Raw genomic sequence first — 24,691 nt, 5'->3', positions numbered from 1 at the left:
TGAATCTCTGGGTTGTATATGGTGATATGTATGCAGTTTGATAATAAATTTACTTCGCACTTTGAACTTTTGAGGTTAACTATTACTTATGTTTCTTATGCAGGTGTGACTATACCTTTGACTAAACAGAAAAATGACCCATTGATTAAGAAAAGTGGTGATGCCGTTAACCTTGAATGTAAAGACTGGTCCGTAGTACAATGGGTAACTCCACCAATTGCTAAAAAGAGCATTGTTCGCAACAGTGTTAACATCAAATCAGCAGAGCCAAAACATACGGGCCAATACACATGTATTAATCCCAATTCATCTGAGAGCCGGTCTCTTTACTTGTTTGTGGAAGGTAATTTCTGTATTATTCTTCTGATTTCCAAAAACTACAAAACAACTCCAGGTTTCCTTTGGTAGATTTCCATCTCCCAGTGAGATAAATTTATTCCAGTCTCAGACAGATACAGGCACTAATTCTAGTTTTTCTGAGAACTGTTGTCTCTGTTACTTTGTCAAATTATTTGTCTTTATTTGAAAACTCATATTCGACGTGGCTAGGCAATTGGAATAAATGGTCAGTAAGTAACATTTAATGGAGTGGTGACAATTAAAGAAATGGTCACAAGTAAGTTAAAATTTTTGAAAAGCTTTGGAAAGCCTCAAAATGTTTCAGTTTCTTTAGTTATGATGGCTCAATTAAATAGACAGCTAGGCTGCAGAACATTAGCATAAGGTATTTAGCCTAAGAAAATTTACCAACAGGTTCAAGGAGAGCTTCTTTCCACTGTTATCAAGCTCTTGAATGGACCTCTAATACAATAAAGATGAACTCTCCATCTTCCATTCTGCTCTTTCATGCCTCTTGCACCTTGTCTGCCTGCACTGTACTCTCTTAACTGTAACATTTACGTTCTGAAATCTGCTTTTTTTCACGTTGGTACTACCTCATTGTACTTATGTTTGGAATGATCTGTCTGGATGGCACGCAAACTAAGCTTTTCACTTATATCTCAGTGCATATGACAATAATAAATGTATTACTGGTTACCAATAACATAACGGTCAAGTTACTATTAAAAGTCCTGAGTTATAGCTACAGATGTGATGTGTGTGTGTTAGGTGCCTCACACTCACATACACTGAAGATCTTTACTTATTTTTGATGTAGCTGCTGATTTCTCCCTACTGGTCTAACAAGGCATGCATCCCTTGGGCAGATTTCCCAGTAGCAAATTTGCACTACAGGCACAGATATTAGATTTCACATATTAAAAAATGTTTTTGTTTATTTATGGGCAGTACATTTTCTCTTAACTCCAAGTCATGAGAATCCAAAAGAAATTAATTTGTGATACCCTTGCTTAAAGAAGTTGCATTATGATTTTTTAAAAATTTCATTTCCACATGCATTCATGGGCAACAGTAACAAGAAGGATGTGATATAGGCAGAGGGATGGGGGAAATTGGGTGGGGTAATAGCCCCCCCCATACAATGGATCGGATCACATGTTGTTATTACACTGCTACCTCATCAATCGTTGAGCCCAGTGAATTCACAGCTGCAGGTTGCACCAATGCTGACTGCTACCAAGCACTTCTCATAAATCAATGGGGGGAGCTATATGAAAGTGAAATCTACTACCCAGTCATATCCCTTTAATTCAAGTACAGTTCCTGATTTTCCTTATGATGTACTCCTTGTTTCACTATGAAGGAGCAGCAACGTTCAATGGACCTTTCAACTTAAGCAGTAACTGATTTGAGCTGTGCACATTGAGATTGTTTGTTACATGCATGAAATACAATACGGGGTGGGATAGTTTTCTAACGGTTGGACACCTACTGGAAATAGATGCAAATCTGTCAAATCAACACAAAATGCTTTTTATGCCTGATTCACACATTAAAAAGCTTTGAATGATACTCCTTTGTTTGAAATTTGACTAATTTTATGCATCTGTGCACAGACCGTGAAAAGACTTCACATTTGTACTGATTGGTCAGGGATTTGATGTTGGTTGAGAGAATTAACATCTATGCTTGTCATGTTGGCATTCCTGATGCATAATGGCAAAAACCCAAAGATTACACCAGCATCTGCAGATTATTTTGTGCCAAAGATTACACCAATGTGATTATTTTTCTTCAGGTGAACTTTCGAAGGCCAGATTGAATATGAGAGTCCAAATGCTTAAAATGCACTCTTAGAATTCTCCCCTTGGAACAGAAATCTTCCTCGATCTACATCCACCAACGTGTCATGTAATTTGTTGTGAATCTGACTAAAAGGCTTTTTGCTAATTTTTCTCCAGTTCTTTTGTCAATCATCTTAAATCAGTGAATCTCTGCCATATACCTTTTCTGCACAATGTATTCCGAAATGTATTAAATATAAAATACATTTAATTCAAAATGTCCATGAATAAAATGTTCTTTTTTGATAACATCTTGATTCAGCATAACGAAAAATACACACGTGTGCAATTTAGTTATTTTTGCAGCAAAATAATGGATATGTTGTGCAGTTAGCATTTTAACAGAATTTCAAACACTGTACTTCAAATATCACTTCATTTAATGCTTTAGACCAGGCTTCTACGTTCTATATGTGACAAGAAAAGTTTATTAATTGTATACATTTGGATTTGAAACCATTCTTGTTTTAATTTTAGTATTTTCTTTTGTTTTAAGACTCCAAGAATTTGTTTGTGTCTCCATCAATTCGGCAGATGTTCATTAGTGGCTATGAAGGATCTGAGGCAGTTATACCATGTCGAGTAACATCTCCAATCATTGAAGACTTCCGGCTGGAGAGAAGTAAAGGAACCAGCATGCCCAAAAGCCTATCCTATACAGTTGATATCTACAGTGGAATAAGTATTGCAAATCTGAAGCGGAGTTTTGAGGGGTATTATGTGTGCACTGCCAGAAAGAATGGAATACTGAAGAAATCTAAAGATTATAAATTGCAGATAGTACCAGGTAGTTATATCTTTTGAATCATGCTATGGTTTTGTTTTTTAAAAAAGGTTGATCTATCAATATTCATTATAGCACAAGATACCTTATAATTGTCCTCATCGATGTTTCCTCAATACTTCCTTCCACCCTTGACCCTAGTGCCAAAGACTGAATTATATGTGCTACTGTTTAATTGTGGGAGACATTCTGTGATGCCTCAGGCAGGTAGCTATTGTCCATCAAAAACAAGAACACTGCAGATTCTAGAAACCTGAAATAATAACAAAGAGAGCTGAAAATGGTTATCAGGTCAGGCAGCATGTGTGGAGAGGTAAACTATGCTCATGTTTCATGTTAATGACCTTTGTCTAATGAAACCTGCTGAGTATTTGCAGATCAACACACTCAAAATGCGAAAGGAACTCAACAGGTCAGGCAGCATTTACGGAAGTGAATGAACAGTTGAAGTCCTTGGGCTGAGGCAATTCATCAAGACTGCTACCTGACCTGATGAGATCCTCAGCATTTTGTGAATGTTACTCTTGATCTACAACATTTTCAGAACCTCTTGTGTTTATTGAGTATTTGCCACATGCTTTGTATTTACAATAGCTACCTTTCATGCCTAAAGCTAGACAAGCCATTATTATTGTCGCAGTTTTAAAATGCTGACATTCATGTTCAAATATTTTCATTGTTTTAGACCTCCCCAATGCTGTAAACTTTAGCTATTACTCTAAAGGCATCTGGTCTCCTCCAATTCTGACCTATTGGTCATTCCTGAATTTAACTGCTCTCACACTGCCAACTGATTCTGATTCAGAACTTCAATAGTTGAGTCGAGTCAGCAACGCATATTCTTGTCTCCCATAAACTAGATTTGGTTATCAGTTGTGGTTTAAAATTACATATTTTGGCCAAATTCCAATTAGCCACAAAATTCTGTTTTACATTCAGTTAGATAATTAATCACCATTGTCCTTTCAGGCATGTAAACATTAAAACTTGGTATCTTTTATAATATATATTTGCTAGGTCTGTGATTAAAAATGTTTGTAACTAATATATTGATTGTTTTAGATTATGCATCAATTTATGGTTGTTATGGAGTCATAGAAGAATACAGCATAGAAAGGGCCCTCTGCCCCAACTCTGCCCTGCCTAGTTAGCCCTATTTGCCTGTGTATGGCCCATATCCCTCTAAACCATTCCCAACCACTTATATCTACAAATGTATACAAATGCATTTTAAAAGCTGTAGTTGTACCTATCTCTACCATTTCCTCTGGGAACTCATTCTATAAATTCACTACCCTCTGTATGCCCCCCAGGTCCTCTGTGAATCTTTCCCCTCTTACCTTAATCTATGCCCTCTAATTTTAAACTCCCTTACACTGGTAACAAAATTATGACCATTCATCTCATGTATACCCCTCATAACTTCACAGACTTCTCAGCCTCATTCCAGGGCAAACAGTCCAGTCTCTCCTTATAACGCAACACACCTGTGAATCTTTTCTGTACCCTCTCTAGCTTAGTTGCATTCTTGCTATGTCAATACTTCCTTCCTGAAGTGGAGAGATAGAAATAGTAATGTAACTTGCAGAGCCACAAGTCTTCACAGCTCCTGAGACCCAGGTTCAATCTTGACCTCAAATACTGTTGGCGTGGAGTCTGCGCATTCTCCCTGTACACTGGTGTGTTTCCATCGGGGGCTCCAATTTTCTCTCATGTCTCAAAAATGTGTGGGTTGGTAGATTAATTGGTCACTAGTGTGGAGTTGAGTGGTAGAATCTAGAGAGTTGATAAGAATCTGAGAAGAACAAAAAATGGGAGCAATGTAGAACTGGTGTAAAAATGAGGGTTTGTTGTGAGCATAATCTTGGAAATTTGAAGTCCATGTTTCTTCATTTTATCTCTTTATGATTATGTCTCTAAACAATGAAAGGTGATAAACACCTGGCCATCCACAGTTCACAGTCATAGCACACGTGGTCGTGGCTGTTGGAGTGCAACTACAACTTTGCACAACATGGGAAAAAAATCCAGTTTTTATTTGCTTTGCCTTTCTGCTTCTTTTATGCCATTGGATCATTTGAAGGGAAGAGTTTACTATCAATCACACCCTAGTGATCCATCACCATTGTACAAACTTTGTAAATCCATGACATTAAAGTCATTGCCTTTCAATGAATATAATTTGCATTCATTTCAGTTTTTATTTAGTTAGAAATGTAGCAATATTGCCTAAAAGGTTCATGACCCAGATTCTTAATAATGCTGTTTTTGGGTATCCAATCACCTCAAAACAAATGCTAAATACTAATCTCTACGATATACCTTTCTCATATTAAAAGTAAAAATGCAGTATATCTGAAAGTAGTACCTCTACATGTACTATGCTTCACCATTCTTGGAACAGTGTACGAGGGGTGATTGATAAGTTCATGGCCTACAGTAGAAGGAGTCAATTTTAGAAAACCTAGCACATTTATTTTTCAACACAGTCCTCTCCTACATGTACGCACTTAGTCCAGCGGTCGTGGAGCATACAGATCCCTTCTTTGTAGAAGTGGTCCACAGCAGGGGTGATTGATAAGTTTGTGGCCAATGGTAGAATGAGCTGAATTATACAGCTCTTGTTACATGCACATGCAGTTCAACTCGTTGAGTGAAAATGCAGAAAGTTTGAAGTTAATAACTCACCTCCATCTACCTTAGGCCACAAACTTATTAATCACCCCTGCTGTGGACCACTTCTGGAGCTCCAAGACACCGACTTCTACAAAGAAGGGATCCGTATGTTCCATGACCGCTGGACTAAGTGCGTAAATATAGGAAAAATAAATGTGCTAGATTTCCTAAAATTGACTCCTTCTACCTTAGGCCATGAACTTATCAATCACCCCTTGTATTAGCTTAGATGTGCTCAACTCCACACTGAAGGTTCATGACACAACTTTGTGCTTCAATGGACAAGCTGCTGCTTGCAACTAAACTCTCTATACGTTATTCAACATCTATCTTTTTTATTTCTCAAGCATTGTTGATTGTAAATATATTTTAGGGAAGAAACAAATGCAGAAGTACACACATTTACGATTGATCTGTTGGTTCTGATACTGAGACGAGGTTTCTCTGTGCAAAGGAGGAGTTAGTGTTATGTGGTAAGGAAATATAAGGTTGATTGACTTAAAGAACTGAGAGATGGCTCAGCATTTCCTTATGCAAAAGCCTGTAAATCGTTTATATAAATCCTGTCTGAAGGAACCAGTTTATGTCACATTTGAGTGAACAGTGCTAAGGAAGTTTGTTCTCTTGCGAATTTTTCAGCAAATTTGGTAAAAATAATATGCGAACATTCAAGATTTTTGTATTAAATTCTGATGTGTGTGTTATGAGAAAAAAAGACACAAGATGTACTATAAATACGAGCATTTTCTTTTCTAATACCAGCAATTTACTTACTTATATCAGATAAACCTAGTATTTTGCCATTAAGGAATGGCATTAGTTCACAAATTTAACTGCTGTCCAAGATTGCACAATATGATGAGTATTAAGAATCAGAAAGAGGTCGTTGTTGCTAGTAAATGTCATCAATAATAACTCGTAATTAAATTATGCATACAATGTTTCAGTCCCCAAAAGTCCACCAGAAATCAATTTGGAAGTAAATAAAGAGTTGCTGAAGGAAGGAGAGAAGTTTCAGCTATCTTGCATAGTCAAAAATGTAAACCATGAAGTAACTGTGGACTGGAACCATCCACAAAGTACAGTAAGTATGATTCCTATGTTTTCATAGCCAACAGCTTTAACTCTGCCAATAAGAACATAACTATGGGAAGAGTATAGACTATATGACATACTCCTTTAACCAGTGGCAGAACAATTTATTCACTCGTATCAATTCCTTTTAACCTCCTGTGAGAAATAAGTTATTTGATAATTTAGTTTCTCATTGTACATATTGACATGTTGACTGATTACTTTAATGTTTTTATATTGATCTTCAATAATAAACAATAAAAAAGATTTAAAAATGAAATGAGAAATAAGGCCCAAAGCTGGCAACATTCATTGGGGTAATCTGTGGAAGCTTCTGTGTGTGTATTCCAAGTTAAGGTTCTGCATGTCCAATGGGTCTTCTGAGTTGTAAGGGACATAAAGTGGGGAGGAAGCTTCTAAGTATGTTAATTCAGATATTAGAGAAGCTGGTAAGAAAAGGAACACAGATTTAATAGAGGGAGATTGGAAAGAGTACAGTAGTTCAGATCAGAAGGATAGTTCATTTTGAGTACATTGAATACAACCTTCTAGAGCAGGAGGATCCTGAACAAATTGTGGTTGGGACATATTAGATTTGGTAAAGGATAATAAGACGGACAGATAATAATCTAACAGTCAGTTTAAAGAGTGAGTTTAAATGCAGGAGAAAATTGGCCTAAATTTTAGAACTCAGATCTCCAGAGCTAGCATTTGATCTCACTGTTTAACCTAGTGTTAATAGTTGTTCTCAGTGAACTCTACCCGACATCAGTGAGCTCTTTGAGAAAGAACTGAAGGAACAGATAGGGCAAGTCAATGGGTTGAGTGAGTTAGGGCTTTTTTCTTTGGAGTGAAGGAGGATGAGAGGTAACTTGATAGAGGTGTACATGATGATAAGAGGCTTACATAGAGTGGATAGTCAGAGACATTTTCCCAGGATGGAGATGGCTAATATAAGGGGGCATAAGGTGATTGGAGGGAAGTATAGAGGATGCATAGAATGCGCTGCCAGGGTTGGTGGGACAGATTAATAAGGGACATGAGATTCTGAGATAGACACATGAATGATAGAAAAATGGAGAGAATGGAGAGAGGGAACAGTTAGATTGACCTTAGATAAAGTTAACAAATTGGCACAACATTGTGCTCTCCTTTCTTCCTCAATTCCAGTGATTCTGTGATTGCCGGCTCTTCTTCACTTAAACACTAACAAATAGCTCTTGCAGAGGGATCTCAAGGTCTCCTGCCTGACCGCCATGCACCACCCCCTCCCCCCCACCCAGCTCTCCACCAGGCTCCTACTACCATCTCTACCAGTTCCAGAAGGGAAGTTTTGGTGTTGTTTGTTTGACTATAAAATTGGGTCAAGCCTCTCCATGGAACCTTTAGGTTGGCAATATGATCACCCAGACCATTGGCCCCCAGTGTGTACTTTATATTAGTATCTATGCGTCTTCAGTGGGACGATAGCTAATATGTTCAAATGATAATACTTTATGGATTTAGTAATGGAATTAATCCAAAAAATGACCCATTGAAACAGTCACTTCATTTTTGTTAACATAAAAGAAAATGCTGGAAATATTTGGCAGGTCAACCAAAGATCCTGGACTAATCAATTAGTTTCCATCAATTTTGAAATGTTTGCTCATAAGTTCTTATAAGGTTAACTATACAGCAAGAGCTTCAGTTGATTGTGCAAATTGACATAATAACTGTTGGGTATCATTCTGGACTTACAGGACAGAAACCACATGCACACACACCACACACATATATCTACCAATTCAGCTCTCTGCTGTCTTCTTAAATACTTTATGATCCTGTGGTTGTTGGCCTCAACAGATCTAAGGATGGGTGCTACTCTTAAAACTACTCACCCCCTTGGACTCTAAGGTAGCCTGCCACGTAATGGGTCATGAATGTATCCCAGACAAGCCCCGAAATGATGTGACTGTGAACTGAGCCACACAGAATTTGGAACTGGGAGATATGTGTTTTTATTCAACACAGCAGATCTTCTGAAGTGAATCTAAACAATTAACAATCGTTTCAGTGACTAAAATCATTTTGACATTTTGAAGGCAGTCAGGTTAATTTAGCAGAATTATGAGGGTAGAACATCCCAATTAAAAGAACCCCTATGAATATTCATATACTAGTAGCTGTATGATGCAAGAGCTTCAAAACGCAAACTCCAGACACCCAAAATATATTTCATTTGGTGCAATGTTGAGGAGCGGCCACTGAATCTACAACTAGCCAGATAATTAAGTGACAACTCGGAACAGTCCTAAATTGTGGAATATGTGGCAGGGATAAGCCTTCATCGTTAGGTTAATTCAGGAAAAGGCCACAATCATCCCTTCCCTGATCTCATCCTGAAACTTTCAATGGCCACCAATTAACAGAAACCTTCACTTATTGTTTTCCCCTGCATAATTTCAATAGTAGAGAATTGGATTGACCCTATCAAATGTTTGGCCTTAAAGTATCAGTTGAAGTTAAACTGTAAACAGGTTATATTTTCTGAAAATTCACTCTTTTTAATTAATAGCCACAATCCATCATTTCATAATTCCAGAATAATCCCTAATAATTATCAATGATAAAAAAGTTCTGTATTAGATCTTGAGATTACAACTTTGTGTTTGAGGATGCTAACAACTTTAGTTATTGTTGGGTGGAATTATGTGATTTATCACAGGGAAGATCTGCTGGATTTATGAAAATCAACTATAAATTCAAGCAATAAATTTACCAGAATTGTAATGCTGAGAATAAGCTTTGTGAAGAGTTTTGTCTTTCCTAGACAAGCTAGAGTAGAGCATAATTAATAGCACAAAATAAGATTGTTTTCTCTTACATATTACTTCCAGGCAACCACAAAGACGAAGTTATCCAACAACTTTCCTAACCACTATAAGGCCACAGAGAGATTGACCATTGATTCAGTGAAAGTGAATGACACTGGACATTTCACCTGTTTTGCCAAGAATCGGTTTGGCATGTCAAATGCTACAGTGTTCCTACAAGTTGTAGGTAAAATACTTTGTTCAACAGAAGACGATACCATTTGAATCCCTAGGATACACTGTATTTCAAATACACTGAAATAAGGACCTTATTCAAAGTTCTAAGATTTTTTTTCATTAACACAGTTTTTTGCAAGTTATTTAGGTATGCAATCAACCAAAGCTCATTTGAGAAATTAATTTTTCTAATTTTATCTCAGATAAGTTCAGGCTCTCAACTTAACCTTGCATGTCTGACTGAGGACATGATTTTGTTTTGTACAAGTTAATCCAGATTGAACATTTATACGATTGTTATATTATCCAATTGCACTTTTGAAAAATGCCACTTCCACTTTCTAGTTTTTGGTTTTGTTGATACTCCTCATGAGTTGCCCTCCAGATGTCTATATTAACACCCTCTCTTCCCCTTTGTGTGCCTTTCCATCTTCCATTCAACTGGATATCTTCCTGTAGATGTTAAAAGTTTAGCATGAAATGTGTTAAACAAATTTTAACTATTTAAAGTTTATGCTTCTTTCTGGAATATGTTAGAAGCATAAATGACTCAATAATGATTTTAACATCAGAGAATGAGAAAATTGATTTCAGTCTATTAAATGTCTGTATCACATTCAGTCTTTCAGTAATTTTTATCTGGTGTTTCATACTAACTTCTGAAATGACATTTTTTGAATCATTGCTACTAGATTATTTTTATGCAGCAGAATTTATTCTTAAGATTATCTTCTAACTGAGGGAGGATGGCCTGCAAATCACTAGAAATCCTAAACTGTGATTTTACTCCCATTTTGGCAGGAATAGCTGTTAAGATAGGAACTGAGAGTTAACTCCCGACATGTTATAGCCAGTGCCATACACAAAGATGAATTGTGTCTGCATCAGAAAACTTCTGGTAGGTTGAGTTCAAACAATTAGACTTTGAAAATATTTGTCAGTAGCCATTGTGATTACAACCTCTCTATTCTGGGCTACATGCAGCAAGTATTACTATAATAATAGTTATTAACTATTAATTATTTATTATTATTATTTGTTAACTATTTATTATACAATCACAATCAATTTTCACCTTTGTGTATGGTTACCATAGTAACGTACCGGGACTTATCTCTGAGCTTTCACGATAGCGGTCACTCCTGTCAAAACAGTTTTGATCTTACAGTGAAAAAAACATTTTCAACATACAAACGTAAATATAAGGTGTACTTTGACAATGAAATTTAGAGAAAAGGTGATGGCTGTCTTTCTGCTGCAAAGTACATCTCCAATTTGAATCTATTGTTAAGATATCAAGAGGTTATAGGTGGAAATCAGACTGGTTTACCAAACCTGAATAATCAGTTAAGTCTGATTGTCTCTAGAAATCAGGGTTCATCAGTGCATAGGAATGTAAAGATAATTACCTAGAAGTTTGATTGCATAGCAGAGGTATTTGACTGCTTATGTCCTGTACTGAGTTATTCATTTGAACATCATGAGATTTCTCTATCAAGGTGGGCAGAATTATCTTTTGGTATCATTCCTAGAAACTTAGATAGATTTTGCCTCTGGGATCTTGCATTGGGCCTTAAAACACAGAAACAGATTGGAATGTTTTCATGTTCATAAAATTGTTATACAAGTCCTTTCCTCATGCCTCATATTCTCACACTAAAATAATCACTTCAGCAATCCAAACCACTCCCTTATCTCACATCATATCTCTAGCCTAACATCCAACCTGCTGATTTGTATCCATACAACCTAATAACCAATGCCACTATTTCTGTCAATGATTCAATTCCTAAACTCCATTTCTATATCGTGGTCCTGTCCAATTACCCTACCATAATGTGGCAGCATCTTTGATCTCCCTCTTCTCCCAAATGACATTGACGTCACCCAATGGACTAATTAGCTCACTTATTCCAGAATGCCAGAGTGAACATTCAAAACTGCAGATCACAAGCACGGGGCTTGGACGGGTTGGGGGGGTGGTGTTCAGGGCAACACTCAGAGACCATTTTATTAGGTACACCCATACACCTGCTCGTTAATGCAAATATCTAGTCAGCCACTCATTTGGCAGCAACACGGTGAGTGGATGGGCTACAGCAGCAGAAGAGCATGAATATATGCTTGGAAGCCACTTTATTAGGCACAGGAGATACCTAATAAAGTGACCATTGAGTGTAGATCAGCTACCTCACAGCTCCACAATCCTGCCCTTCGGTTCGGCCTGAGATGAGTTTGCACATTCTTTCTGTGAATTTACAGATTTTCTTCGACAGCTCCAGTTTCCTTCTGCTGCGCGAAGACATTGAATTAGTAAGTTAAATGTAAATTGTCCCAAGTGCGTAGGTGAGAGAGAGAACCTGTGGGAAACTGATGAAAGCATGGGGCAAGTAAAGTGTGTTTAGTGTAGAATTAATGAAAATGGGTAGCTGATAGTTAGCATTGACTCAGTGGGCTGAAAGACCTCTTACTGGGTTGCAAGACTCCATTACAAACAATATGATTCAGGAATCAAAATATTAAGTGCTCTGTTCAAAGAAATAGTGCAGCAAAAAGTTTACTATGTTTCACTATAAGTCTTGAGTTCCTTATCATCTTGGAAACCTTTGACAACAATTTGAGTTGCGTTAGGCATACTAATTAAATAGAAACAGAAAATAAACTAATATCACTGCAGAATCATTAGCTAATATTCTATAAAACAATAGACATGCACTGTATTTTTTTCATGTTAATAATTTAAAATAGCATTTATTTATTTCCCACAATGTTTGCAAAAGGATTTTCAGGAGATACTTTCAAGATTCTTAAATGTCTGACACTAATTTTTCTCTTTACTTTCTCTTTAACTAGCTGAAGGATATGTGAAGTTTTCAACTCCAGAGAACAATACTTTTCATGTAGATATTGGAAAAAATCTTGTGTTAAAAGTGGAGTTTGATGCCTACCCTGCTCCTGATCAACAGTACTGGACTCACATGAAAGAGAGATTACTTAACACATCGGACCACTACATAAAATCTGCTAAAAATGGGAACAGGTACATCATATCCAAATTAGACTTAGCACCTTAAGTAAGATGCACAGAGAATAGCTGTTCCATCTTTATGCCAGTCCTATCACTTAAATTTATCAGCATGGACTTTTTGGTCAGCTGCACATGCAGTTTGTTAAATTTGTAGATGCCACAGACATCAACACAGAAATTTCTTCTGATCTGCTGTGCAGTGCATTTTGAAGATCCATTTGAAGAATCCCAATGAGTAGTAAACATCGGGTCCTGAAACAGGGCATGTGTGCTGCACTATTTAATCAATCTCAAAGCAGGTACAGAATGTCAAAATAAAAACAATAGAAAAGACAATCATTTCTAGCAAATAAATATTTTCTACAAATAGTTAAAACCTGGTAGCAGTTTGAAATTTTGTGAAGGATTTTAGTGGCAGAGGGGTGGCTTATCACAGCATCATTAAAAGGAAAATTTGCATCTGAATGTAAAAAAAGGTTAACTTTTTGATATCTAATTTTTATCCATACGATTTTACAGAATTGCTAGTATTTCAATAGTGAATTTCCTGCCAAGATTCCATTATCGGGCATCTTTTGTTGGGGCATGGTGTTTTATACAACAAGTTCCTGATTCCTGCATTACCCTGTCCATGAATGCCTGCTGAAATTCCTACTTGATTCACTTTTGAAAAGTAGTGATTGCCGATAAGCTCAATTGCAACATCCATCCTAATACCCTACAAATATCATTGAGGTTATTGAGGGAATTTTCTAAAATACCTGTTATAAAGTTGATGCTTTCTTCAAGATTTGATTTAATAGTCATTGTTTTATAATCACCATATATTTTATTCATAGATACATGAGTGAACTTCATCTAGTCCGAGTAAAGGGAGCAGAAGGTGGAATTTATACATTTTTTGCTTCAAATTCTGATTCCAGATCATCAGTTGCATTTGATGTATACATAAATAGTAAGTTGAACAAGCACCCTATATCAAAGTACAAAATCATGTGTTGGTTTGTTGGAAAGCACTGGTTCATTTAACCTTCAGCTCTAAATAATTATTTTGCTCTTGTCATATGCGTACTGTATTATGCAGATCAGTGGATGTAATCTGCTCTTTAATTTAAATCTAAATAGACTCTCATAAACAAATCGTACTGAAAGATTATGGAGATTAGTACATCAAATTCCCCCTTATTGATTATAATCTGTGTAGGACATAAATGGAGTTCGAAGGTGTATTTTCACCAGACCGCAGTTTAATATGCTTTGTATGATTTTATTCCTTTTGTATAGCTTAGTTCTTCCTATTCATTCTGAATTGCACTTAATTAAAAATGTTGACATTTATTCGGCTTTTTTTCCAGTTCTTTGGTGAATTCAACAATTTCTTTGTAATATGTTAAAGAAATCATATGTTTGATTTGTCTCTTGCATTTCCTTTGTGTTTTGTTGATGAGGTTGAATGGATAAGACAGACAAACAGAAAATTTTCAGGTGATTGAGTCAAATCTGTTTAAGAAAAATACAGAATTATATTATTTACTTTATACAGTGACCGTAGTGGTCTCCTTCCAATCCATTACCAAATTATCTGATTCTAGTTGGGTATTGAATAATAACAAAGAGAGCATTTGAAATGCTTTAATCATATCCACTTTCAAACTACAAATGTTTGTTTCAAAGTTGCAAATGTTGTTTAACATCACTCTTTAATTTCTGTTCTTGCTATACATTCCTATGTGGCACTAAATATTTAGTGGCATGTCTTTAAGTGACCTTTTCTAATGCTGTTTCCTCAACTTCTTCTTTTGGTGGTTTAAAAAAACTTATAACCTGACTGCTCTGGTTTCCTCGGGCTCCACCACCACTGTTGGTGATAAATAGCTTAATTTCTATCTCCAGTTCTGTTTGAGATCCTTAAAGAATACCCAATTTTTACCCTTTATATTATTGAGAAATTCTTTTCACAATCTTTCTATGCATCCTATCAGTAAATGCATCTCAGTCTGATTTCTCAGTAGTTCTTTCTATTCTATTAACTTCTCTGCATTTTCATTATTTTGTACATTTTTCTTCTCCGCATAATATCTCTCAAGATTTTATATATAGTTAAATGTAATGCATGGTGCATGATATATCATTAGATAATAGATATTATGTTATTATCATAACTCCCAAATTTTGCGTTATGATTATCGAGTTTGTTACAGAACTTAAAAAAGAAGCTGATCATATGAAGCATTCATGACTCATGCTGCTCTATTAGTAACTCAGCTGTAGATGCAAGATAAATCTACAGATGCTAGAAATCTGTAATAAAACAGAAAATGCTAGAAAAAAATAATTTCAGCGATGTTGGCAATCATTTCGAGAGGACTAGAATATAAAAACAAGGATGGCCTCACATGGAGATTTGTAAGCAATTTTGGGTCCCCTATCTAATAAAAGATGTGCTGACATTGGGGAAGAGTTCAAAGGAGGTTCTGCAAAATGAAAGGCTTATGGTATGAGGAGTGTTTGATGGGTCTGGGCCTGTACTCGCTGGAATTTAGAAGAATGTGGGGGGTACCTCATTGAAACCTATTGAATGTTGAACAGCCTAGATAGAATGGATGTGGAGAGGATGTTTCCTATAGTGGGAGAGTCTAGGACCAGAGAGCAAAGCTTCAGAACAGAGGGACATCCGTTTAAAACAGAGATGAGGAGCAATTTCCTTAGCCAGCGGGTGGTGAATCTGTGGAATTCGTTGCCACAAGTGGTTGTAGAGGCCAAGTCATTGAGTGTATTCAAAGCAGAAGTTGATAGATTCTTGATAAGTCAGGTCATAAAAGGCTATGGGGAGAAGACAGGAGAATGAGGTTGAGAGGGAAATGGATCAGCCATGATCAAATGGTGGAGCAGACTCGATGGGCCAAGTTACCTAATTCTGCTCCAATATCTTTTTGGATTATCATCAGGCACCATCTATGGAAAGCAACCCAATTCATTGGTATGCCCAGAGCTAGGACTCTTCATGAGAAGCAACACACATAAAAGTTGCTGGTGAACACAGCAGGCCAGGCAGCATCTCTAGGAAGAGGTACAGTTGACGTTTTGGGCCGAGCCCCTTCGTCAGGACTAACTGAAAGAAGAGCTAGTAAGAGGTTTGAAAGTGGGAGGGGGAGGGGGAGATCTGAAATGATAGGAGAAGACAGGAGGGGGAGGGATGGAGCCAAGAGCTGGAAAGTTGATTGGCAAGAGGGATATGAGAGGATCATGGGACAGGAGGCCAAGGGAGAAAGAAAAGGGGGAGGGGGGGAAGCCCAGAGGATGGGCAAGGGGTATAGTCAGAGGGACTGAGGGAGAAAAAGGAGAGAGAGAGAACGAATGTGTGTATATAAATAAATAACGGATGGGGTATAGGGGGAGGTGGGGCATTAGCAGAAGTTTGAGAAGTCAATGTTCATACCATCAGGTTGGAGGCTACCCAGATGGAATATATGGTGTTGTTCCTCCAACCTGAGTGTGGCTTCATCTTTACAGTAGAGGAGGCCATGGATAGACATATCAGAAAGGGAATGGGATGTGGAATTAAAATGTGTGGCCACTGGGAGATCCTGCTTTCTCTGGCAGACAGAGTGTAGGTGTACAGCAAAATGATTTCCCAGTCTGCGTTGGGTCTTGCCAATATATAAAAGGCCACATCAGGAACAACGGACGCAGTATATCACCTCAGCCGACTCACAGGTGAAGTGTCGCCTCACCTGGAAGAACTGTCTGGGGCCCTGAATGGTGGTGAGGGAGGAAGTGTAAAGGCATGTGTAGCACTTGTTCCGCTTACAAGGATAAGTGCCAGGAGGGAGATCAGTGGGGAGGGATGGGGGGGGAATGAATGGACAAGGGAGTCGCGCAGGGAGCGATCCCTGCAGAAAGCAGGAAGAGCAGGGGAGGGAAAGGTGTGCTTGGTGGTGGGATCCCGTTGGAGGTGGCGGATGTTATGGAGAATTATATGTTGGACCCGGAGGCTGGTGGGGTGGTAGGTGAGGACCAGGGGAACCCTATTCCTAGTGGAGTGGCGGGAGGATGGAGTGAGAGCAGATGTGCGTGAAATGGGGGAGGTGCGTTTGAAAGCAGAGTTGATGGTGGAGGAAGGGAAGCCACTTTCTTTAAAAAAAGAGGACACCTCCTTCATCCTGGAATGAAAAGCCTCATCCTGAAAGCAGATGTGGCGGAGACGGATGAATTGCGAGAAGGGGATGGCATTTTTGCAAGAGACAGGGTGAGAAAAGGAATAGTCCAGATAGCTGTGAGAGTCATTAGGCTTATAGTAGACATCAGTAGATAAGCTGTCTCCAGAGATAGAGACAGAAAGATCTAGAAAGGGGACGGAGGTGTCGGGAATGGACCAGGTAAACTTGAGGGCAGGGTGAAAGTTGGAGGCAAAGTTAATGAAGTCAACAAGCTCAGCATGCGTGCAGGAAGCAGCGCCAATGCAGTTGTCGATGTAGCGAAGGAAAAGTGGGGGACAGATACCAGAATAGGTTTGGAACATAGATTGTTCCACAAAGCCAACAATAAGGCAGGCATAGCTAGGACCCATACCGGTGCCCATAGCTACACCTTTAGTTTGTAGGAAGTGGGAAGAGGCAAAAGAGAAATTATTAAGAGTGAGGACTAATTCCACTAGACGAAGCAGAGTGAGGGGAACTGGTCAGGTCTGGAATCCAAAAAGAAGCAGAGAGCTTTGAGACCTTCCTGATGGGGGATGGAAGTATATAGGGACTGGTCATCTATGGTGAAAATAAAGCGGTGGGGGCCAGGGAACTTAAAATCATCGAAAAGTTTAAGGGTGTGAGAAGTGTCACGAACATAGGTAGGAAGGGATTGAACAAGGGGTGGATAAAACAGTGTCGAGGTATGCAGAAATGGGTTCGTTGGGCAGGAGCAAGCTGAGACAGTGGGTCTACCTGGACAGGCAGGTTTGTGGATCTTGGGTAGGAGGTAGAAACGGGAAGTGCAGGTTGTGGGAACTATAAGGTTGGTAGCAGTGGATGGGAGATTCCCTGAGCGGATAATGTCGGTGATGGTGTGGAGACAATGGCCTGGTGCTTCATTAGAACTTAGCTCTGTTTTGAAGAAGGGTTTCAGACCTCAAACATTAACTATTTCTCTCTCCACAGATGATGTCCGACCTGACTTTTTCCAGTACTTTCTATGAATATTTTCTATCATTACAATTATTTATGAAATGGTTCAGTGAACATAAAGTATAAATTAACGTAATTAACAACATACGTTCTGAAATGTTTGAAGTGCTGTAAAGGGCAATATGATCATACTTCCATTTTTACATTGCAGGCCAACCAGAGATTCTCATTCTTGAAGAATATAGGCCAGGTAAAATTCGATGTGTAGCTACAGCGTACCCAGAACCAAATATAAAATGGATTCACTGCCCTGGACAACAGAAACGGTGAGAAAATGAGCTGTGATTTGCCTTACATAAAGTTCAGAATTTAAAAAAGTATTTATAATAAGGATTCAGAGATCAGGTGAGAATTTAAGATATTTGTGTACTTAGAAAGTTCTGAAAGCATTCTCCTTTATCCCTTAAGTTGTGAATGTATAATTGTCAAATGTTTAGTTAATTACTATCTCAAAAGTCCAGGCCAATACTTTGCTTAAAAAGACACAAACAAATGTGCATGGCATACAAGAGGATATTAATCATATTTTCCTGCTGCAGTTTCATGTTGGAAGAAATATAAACTATTTTGAAAGCTGATTCATTACTTCCTGGTGGTAAACTGACATAGGACTGTAGATAACAATTCAATAGATCACTTAGTCAGAGAAATCTGCTTAATTATTCAGATAAACATTTGATTGTAACCTTGTAAATTGTCCTAAGAGATAGATGCTGCAGTCTGGGGATATATTTCTGTGACATCTTTGGCTTTTTCTATCTCCTAAGACACTTGAGCTTGATCTCAAAGGTAAGCTTCTTGTTCCTCATGAGAGTGACAATGCCTTTATTTTCTCAAATCCTTCAATTTTGAAATAAAGAAGAATTAACCATTTGCATCACATCTTTCTCTCATCAACAAAACGCATCAGTGTATCACAACATCAAATCCTAATTAAAGGTTTTATTATTAAGAAAATATTGTATGATGGAGAAAAAAATAAAATATTTATAGGAAAATGGTATATAATTATTTATGGTAAATATCTTCTTCTTCCTCTTGGAAAACAAAATGATAAATGACCCAATCTCTTTCCAGCAGTTATCATAGTCTCACCAGTTAGGCAATTTAACTGGTCTAACCTCTTACACTGAACATTCTGCATTCAGTGATTTCAATAGTGTACGCTTGCAAACATCATCCCAATAGTTAAACTTCAGGATTTCTAACAGTTAAATGAAAAAAAACACATATGCAAATCATGCATAGAATCATATTTTAAGATTTGATTTGAGGTGCCCTTGATTTTGCCCTCCAGTTTGGCAGCTTTGAATGCACCTGAACACATTTTCATTGCATTTGTCTCTGATGGTGGGCCTTATTTTGATTGCTACTTGAATTTCTTCAGGTGTCATTCTATAGCAGGCGATTGGTAGAATCCCTGTAGAAAAAGCAGAAAAGACTGATTTCGCTATTGTTCAATGTCTTTTCACCGATCTTACCTTCAGATTAGAAGAGGGTGTGAAGATTGTGTAAACGATACAAAATTTCCTCTTTTATGACTATTAACATGCTGGAAGCAGATGACAGTACTTCCTAGTTCATTGTGTGTGGCTATTTGCTTTCAGATGCTCAGAGGCAGCCATAACACCAGCTGAAGGCCATTGGACAAACAGGATAATACGTCAGCCCCGTTTTGGACGGGTTGAGGTGGAAAGCATTCTTAACACCAATGAACTGAAGAATAACATTACTGTAGAATGTCTGGCATACAACAGTGTTGGCAAAGGTCAAACAATCTATCAGATAAAAGGAGGTAAACTTCTGCTGTTCAATAACAATAAATTAAATGTTTTTTCTTGCTGAAGCTAAAATGTATGATATTATCAACAAAGTGAAGGATAAAATCTTTCAGTGTAATAAATTACATAATGTAATTTGGCAAATATTCAGCAGCTGCCTGAATAATATTAATGCCTTACATTCCCCTAGTTCAGTCTGTTATGTGTGTACTTGCCACCCCGTATCAGCAGCACAGCCTGCTGGATTTTTCTCATTCCAATGGCCACCCGTGAACACCTTGGTTAACATAGACAGCTCATCCTTTTAATAATTGGGTTTCTGGGCTGCTGAAGTGTATTTATTTATTTACTGAGATACCACAATAGGACCTCCCAGTCCTTCAAGCTACATGGCTCAGCAATCCCCTAATTTAGTCCTGGCCTAATCACAAGACGATTTACAATGACCAATTAACCGGTGCACCCGGAGAAGACGCCCGTGGTCACGGGGTAGAATGTACAAACTCCTTGCAGGTAGCGGCAGGAATTGATCCCAGGCTGCCCGTACTGTAAAGTGTTGTGCTAACCACTACATACCGTGCCCCTCGTAGTCCAATAGTTTAATACTGGACTCTTACTTGAGATGAATTTGACTGTAGATATCAACTCATGTTCATATCCAATAACATTATTTTATTTCTTCTTACAGAAATAATGAAGACTCATCAACTCTTTACTCCACTCTTGTCCCTGTTTGCTGCAGCAGCAGGCATACTGTGTGTAATTTTAGCAATTCTGTTTTACAAATATCAACAGGTAAAGTGCGGTTAAGTTTATGGCTTTTTTTAACTCTCTTAGTTGCTTTATATTATATGAATGAGTATTAATGAAAATATGATTGTTTTTAGAAACCCAGGTACCAGATTCAGTGGAAAGTAGTTGAAGGAATACATGGGAATAACTACACCTACATCGACCCAACACAGTTACCTTATGATGATAAGTGGGAGTTTCCCAGAGACAAGCTGCGTTTTGGTTGGTTGATATTTTGCCTGGCCCATTTTAATTGTAATGAATTTAGCTAATATGAATTGTCTTTGCAACACATTTTTTGTAATGGAATATCTTAAATGTGGGAATGAGACCCAATGGGTATTTACTAATATATTTTGATAGCTTTTGATGTTTAGTTTCTGATTAATAAATTTAGTACTTTATTGCCATTATATCCTCTTCTTTTGTAGTTAATATAAATAATGTATTGCAGTTTATGCATTACAGTGTTGGTTAATTCTCACACTGTGAATTCAATTATGAAGAGTATGTTACTTATTCTAAGGTAAAACCCTTGGTGCCGGAGCCTTTGGGAAGGTTGTGGAGGCTGCGGCTTATGGATTGACTAAGGCTGACTCCATTATGACTGTTGCAGTAAAGATGCTTAAACGTAAGTGTGTTTGTTAAATGTTCTGTGTATTGTAGATTAATATACTACGATGTAAACTAACAACTGTAAATCTGGCCTTACAGCAAGTGCTCACTCCACAGAGAAGGAAGCTCTGATGTCTGAACTGAAAGTATTGAGTCACCTGGGGCAGCATATCAACATTGTCAACCTGTTGGGAGCATGCACTGTGGGAGGTCAGTTCAACAACTTAAGCCTAAGCCTTATTTTGCACATTTTAACTGAGTACAGTTAACCTTCACGTGGAGAAGTAGTCAGTGATGGCCCTGCTGACACTGAATCAGGAGTCTGCAGATTCAAGTTTGACTCCAAGATTTGCGCTCATAATCATAAGTGATATTTCACTGCTGCGCCAAGGAAATGCTGCACCTTATGAAGTGTGGTCTATCACATGAGGCCTTAAACTAAGGCCTTGTTTGTCCATTTATTTGGAAAGAAATTAGTCCATGGTATTATTCAAGAAGACCAAGAAGATTTCCCTGCTGTCTTGATCAATATTTGGCTTGATAGTAAGAAAAGACTGCCTAGAATGATCATCTTTGTCGAAGTATGACTGTGCAGTGCTGATATAGTCTGCCTTACTTCCCAAGGTCCAAGGTCCTAGGTGGAAACTTTCAGCGTGACAGCAGCGTCTAAGACCTGGCGTCCCTTGCTTGAATCAGTCACTGGAAATGGTCATCCACTGTTCTGAACAATAACAATGTGAACTATCAGTTATTGCTGGTATTATTTGTAACATTAATGATCAAACTGAGCTGGACATATTTTGGTGTTCAATAGTCCAGGTTATCTGATATTTCAAATGTGTACCATCTACAGAGTACACTCAGCAACTACCAAACCCATGACATGACTTCTACCTGCTAGAAGGACGAGGGCAGTGAAAGCACCATGGCTTGGAATATGCCTTCCAACCATACACCATCCAGATTGGTAACACAGTATATAGATTTTCTTTCACTGTCTGTGAATTTTATGAATTGGCTGTTGTTTCCAGGTCTATTTGTGGTCATCAGTGAATACTGTTAATGGATGTTTGATGAGCCTAGATTTGGTAGACCTAAGGACCTGTTTCTGTGCTGTACCTCCATGACTTATTTTCACATCAGATGAACCATTACTTTAAACCCTGATTTTGAAAAAAAAAATGATGTTACACAAATTCCAAGAATGTCAGCTGTTCCTGAAAGTTGCCTGTGAATTTCAATGAATTGACTGTTGTGTTCCAGGTCCAGTTCTGGTAATCACTGAATACTGTTGCTTTGGTGACCTTCTAAACTTTCTGAGAAGGAAACGAGACTCATTCATTTGGCCAGAAACTAAAGAGCAGGATCTGCAGAAAACGGAATATAAGAATATCATGAATCTGAGGGATCCAGAGAAGTAAGAAAAACAATGGAATTTTTTTTATTAGCAAGTTAAATTTTGCTCGTAGCAACTGAGGTTAAAAATCATCCTATAATCAAGTGTGTTCATCATAAGATGTTTTTCCAAGGTTTTCTACATGTGCCTTTTCACATGCTTTAGTCTCAACATTTTGTACTCTGCACTTCAGATTCATTCTGATGATTTAAATGGACTGAATTTCAGAGATTGGGTACAATATACAACATTATGTGCTTTCAGCCACAATATTATGAATGGACATTGAACCCATTAACACTACCTCACTACTTGTTTTATTTCTATTTTGCACTACTTATTTATCTATCGTAGATTTATATACTTATTGTAATTCACAATAATATTTCTCTATTATTATGTATTGCATTGACCTGCTGCTGCAAAGACAACAAATTTCATGACATATTTCATGACAATGATAATAAACCTGATTCTGATGAATTTCTCAGTACGTGAATTTGCATATTTAGATATAAGTGTTTGTAGATCAATCTGCAGCAGAGGTGCAGTATAGCAGTTAATTAAAACAAAACCTTTACACCATCTTAAAATCCCCCCCCCCCCCGGCCAGGCAGTTAATCTGATCAATCTTTCTAGTTAGCCCTCCCCCTCCATAATCGCTCAGTCACTGGACTGCAGCGTGAACACTTTAAGCCACTTTTTATAGTCATAGTCATAGCCATAGTCATACTTTATTGATCCCGGGGGAAACTGGTTTTCGTTACAGTTGCAACACAAATAATTAAATAATAATAAAACCATAAATAGTTAAATAGTAATATATAAATTATGCCAGGAAATAAGTCCAGGACCAGCCTATTGGCTCAGGGTGTCTGACCCTCCAAGGGAGAAGTTGTAAAGTTTGATGGCCACAGGCAGGAATGACTTCCTATGATGCTCTGTGTTGCATCTCAGTGGAATGAGTCTCTGGCTGAATGTACTCCTGTGCCCAACCAGTACATAATGTAGTGGATGGGAGACATTTTCCAAGATGGCATGCAACTTGGACAGCATCCTCTTTTTAGACACCACCGTCAGAGAGTCCAGTTCCATTCCCACAACATCACTGGCCTTACGAATGAGTTTGTTGATTCTGTTGGTGTCTGCTACCCTCAGCCTGCTGCCCAGCACGCAACAGCAGACATGATTGCACTGGCCACCACAGACTGGTAGAACATCCTCAGCATCGTCCGGCAGATGTTAAAGGACCTCAGTCTCCCCAGGAAATAGAGACGGCTCTGACTCTTCTTGTAGACAGCCTCAGTGTTCTTTGACCAGTCCAGTTTATAATGCTACACACATCAAATTTGCTGGTGAATGCAACAGGCCAGGCAGCATCTCTAGGAAGAGGTACCGTCAACGTTTCGGGCTGAGACCCTTCGTCAGGACTAACTGAAGGAAGAGCTAGTAAGAGATTTGAAAGTGGGAGGGGGAGTGGGAGATCCAAAATGATAGGAGAAGACAGGAGGAGGAGGGATGGAGCCAAGAGCTGGACAGGTGATTGGCAAAAGAGATATGAGAGGATCATGGGACAGGAGGCCCAGGGAAAAGGAAAAGGGGGAGGGGGAGAGAAACCCAGAGGATGGGCAAGGGGTATAGTCAGAGGGACAGAGGAAGCAAAAGGAGAGAGAGAGAGAAAGAATGTGTGTATATAAATAAATAACGGATGGGGTACAAAGGGACGGTGGGGCATTAGTGGAAGTTAGAGAAGTCAATGTTGATGCTATCAGGTTGGAGGCTACCCAGACGGAATATAAGGTGTTGTTCCTCCAATCTGAGTGTGGCTTCATCTTTACAGTAGAGGAGGCCATAAAGGTTGGAGGAACAACACCTTATATTCCGTCTGGGTAGCCTCCAACCTGATGGCATGAACATTGACTTCTCTAACTTCTGCTAATGCCCCACCTCCCCCTCCTACCCCATCCGTTATTTATTTATATACACACATTCTTTCTCTCTCTCTCCTTTTTCTCCTTCTGTCCTTCTGACTATACCCCTTGCCCATCCTCTAGGTTCCCCCCTCCCCCTTTCCTTTCTCCTGGGCCTCCTGTCCCATGATCCTCTCATATCCCCTTTGCCAATCACCTGTCCAACTCTTGGCTCCATCC

At 38.3% G+C, this 24,691-nt stretch overlaps 1 protein-coding gene across 2 annotated transcripts in view; it reads left to right on the top strand.

Annotated features, from left to right (window-relative positions):
- kita (KIT proto-oncogene, receptor tyrosine kinase a) overlaps positions 1 to 24,691 on the top strand; it is a 78,023-nt gene that overhangs the window by 34,693 nt on the left and 18,639 nt on the right. For both annotated transcript variants that reach the window (XM_072252698.1, XM_072252699.1), the window contains exons 2-14: positions 104 to 343; positions 2,683 to 2,973; positions 6,594 to 6,730; positions 9,600 to 9,762; positions 12,606 to 12,792; positions 13,620 to 13,735; positions 18,109 to 18,223; positions 19,565 to 19,752; positions 20,427 to 20,533; positions 20,626 to 20,752; positions 21,057 to 21,161; positions 21,245 to 21,355; positions 22,409 to 22,562. In XM_072252698.1, the coding sequence (XP_072108799.1) occupies positions 104 to 343; positions 2,683 to 2,973; positions 6,594 to 6,730; positions 9,600 to 9,762; positions 12,606 to 12,792; positions 13,620 to 13,735; positions 18,109 to 18,223; positions 19,565 to 19,752; positions 20,427 to 20,533; positions 20,626 to 20,752; positions 21,057 to 21,161; positions 21,245 to 21,355; positions 22,409 to 22,562 (2,041 nt within the window). The remainder of the gene's footprint in view (positions 1 to 103; positions 344 to 2,682; positions 2,974 to 6,593; positions 6,731 to 9,599; positions 9,763 to 12,605; positions 12,793 to 13,619; positions 13,736 to 18,108; positions 18,224 to 19,564; positions 19,753 to 20,426; positions 20,534 to 20,625; positions 20,753 to 21,056; positions 21,162 to 21,244; positions 21,356 to 22,408; positions 22,563 to 24,691) is intronic.

This window comes from Mobula birostris, chromosome 3 (genome assembly GCF_030028105.1).
Source record: "Mobula birostris isolate sMobBir1 chromosome 3, sMobBir1.hap1, whole genome shotgun sequence".
NCBI lineage: Eukaryota > Metazoa > Chordata > Chondrichthyes > Myliobatiformes > Myliobatidae > Mobula > Mobula birostris.
This window is presented reverse-complemented; position numbering and strand designations above follow the sequence as displayed.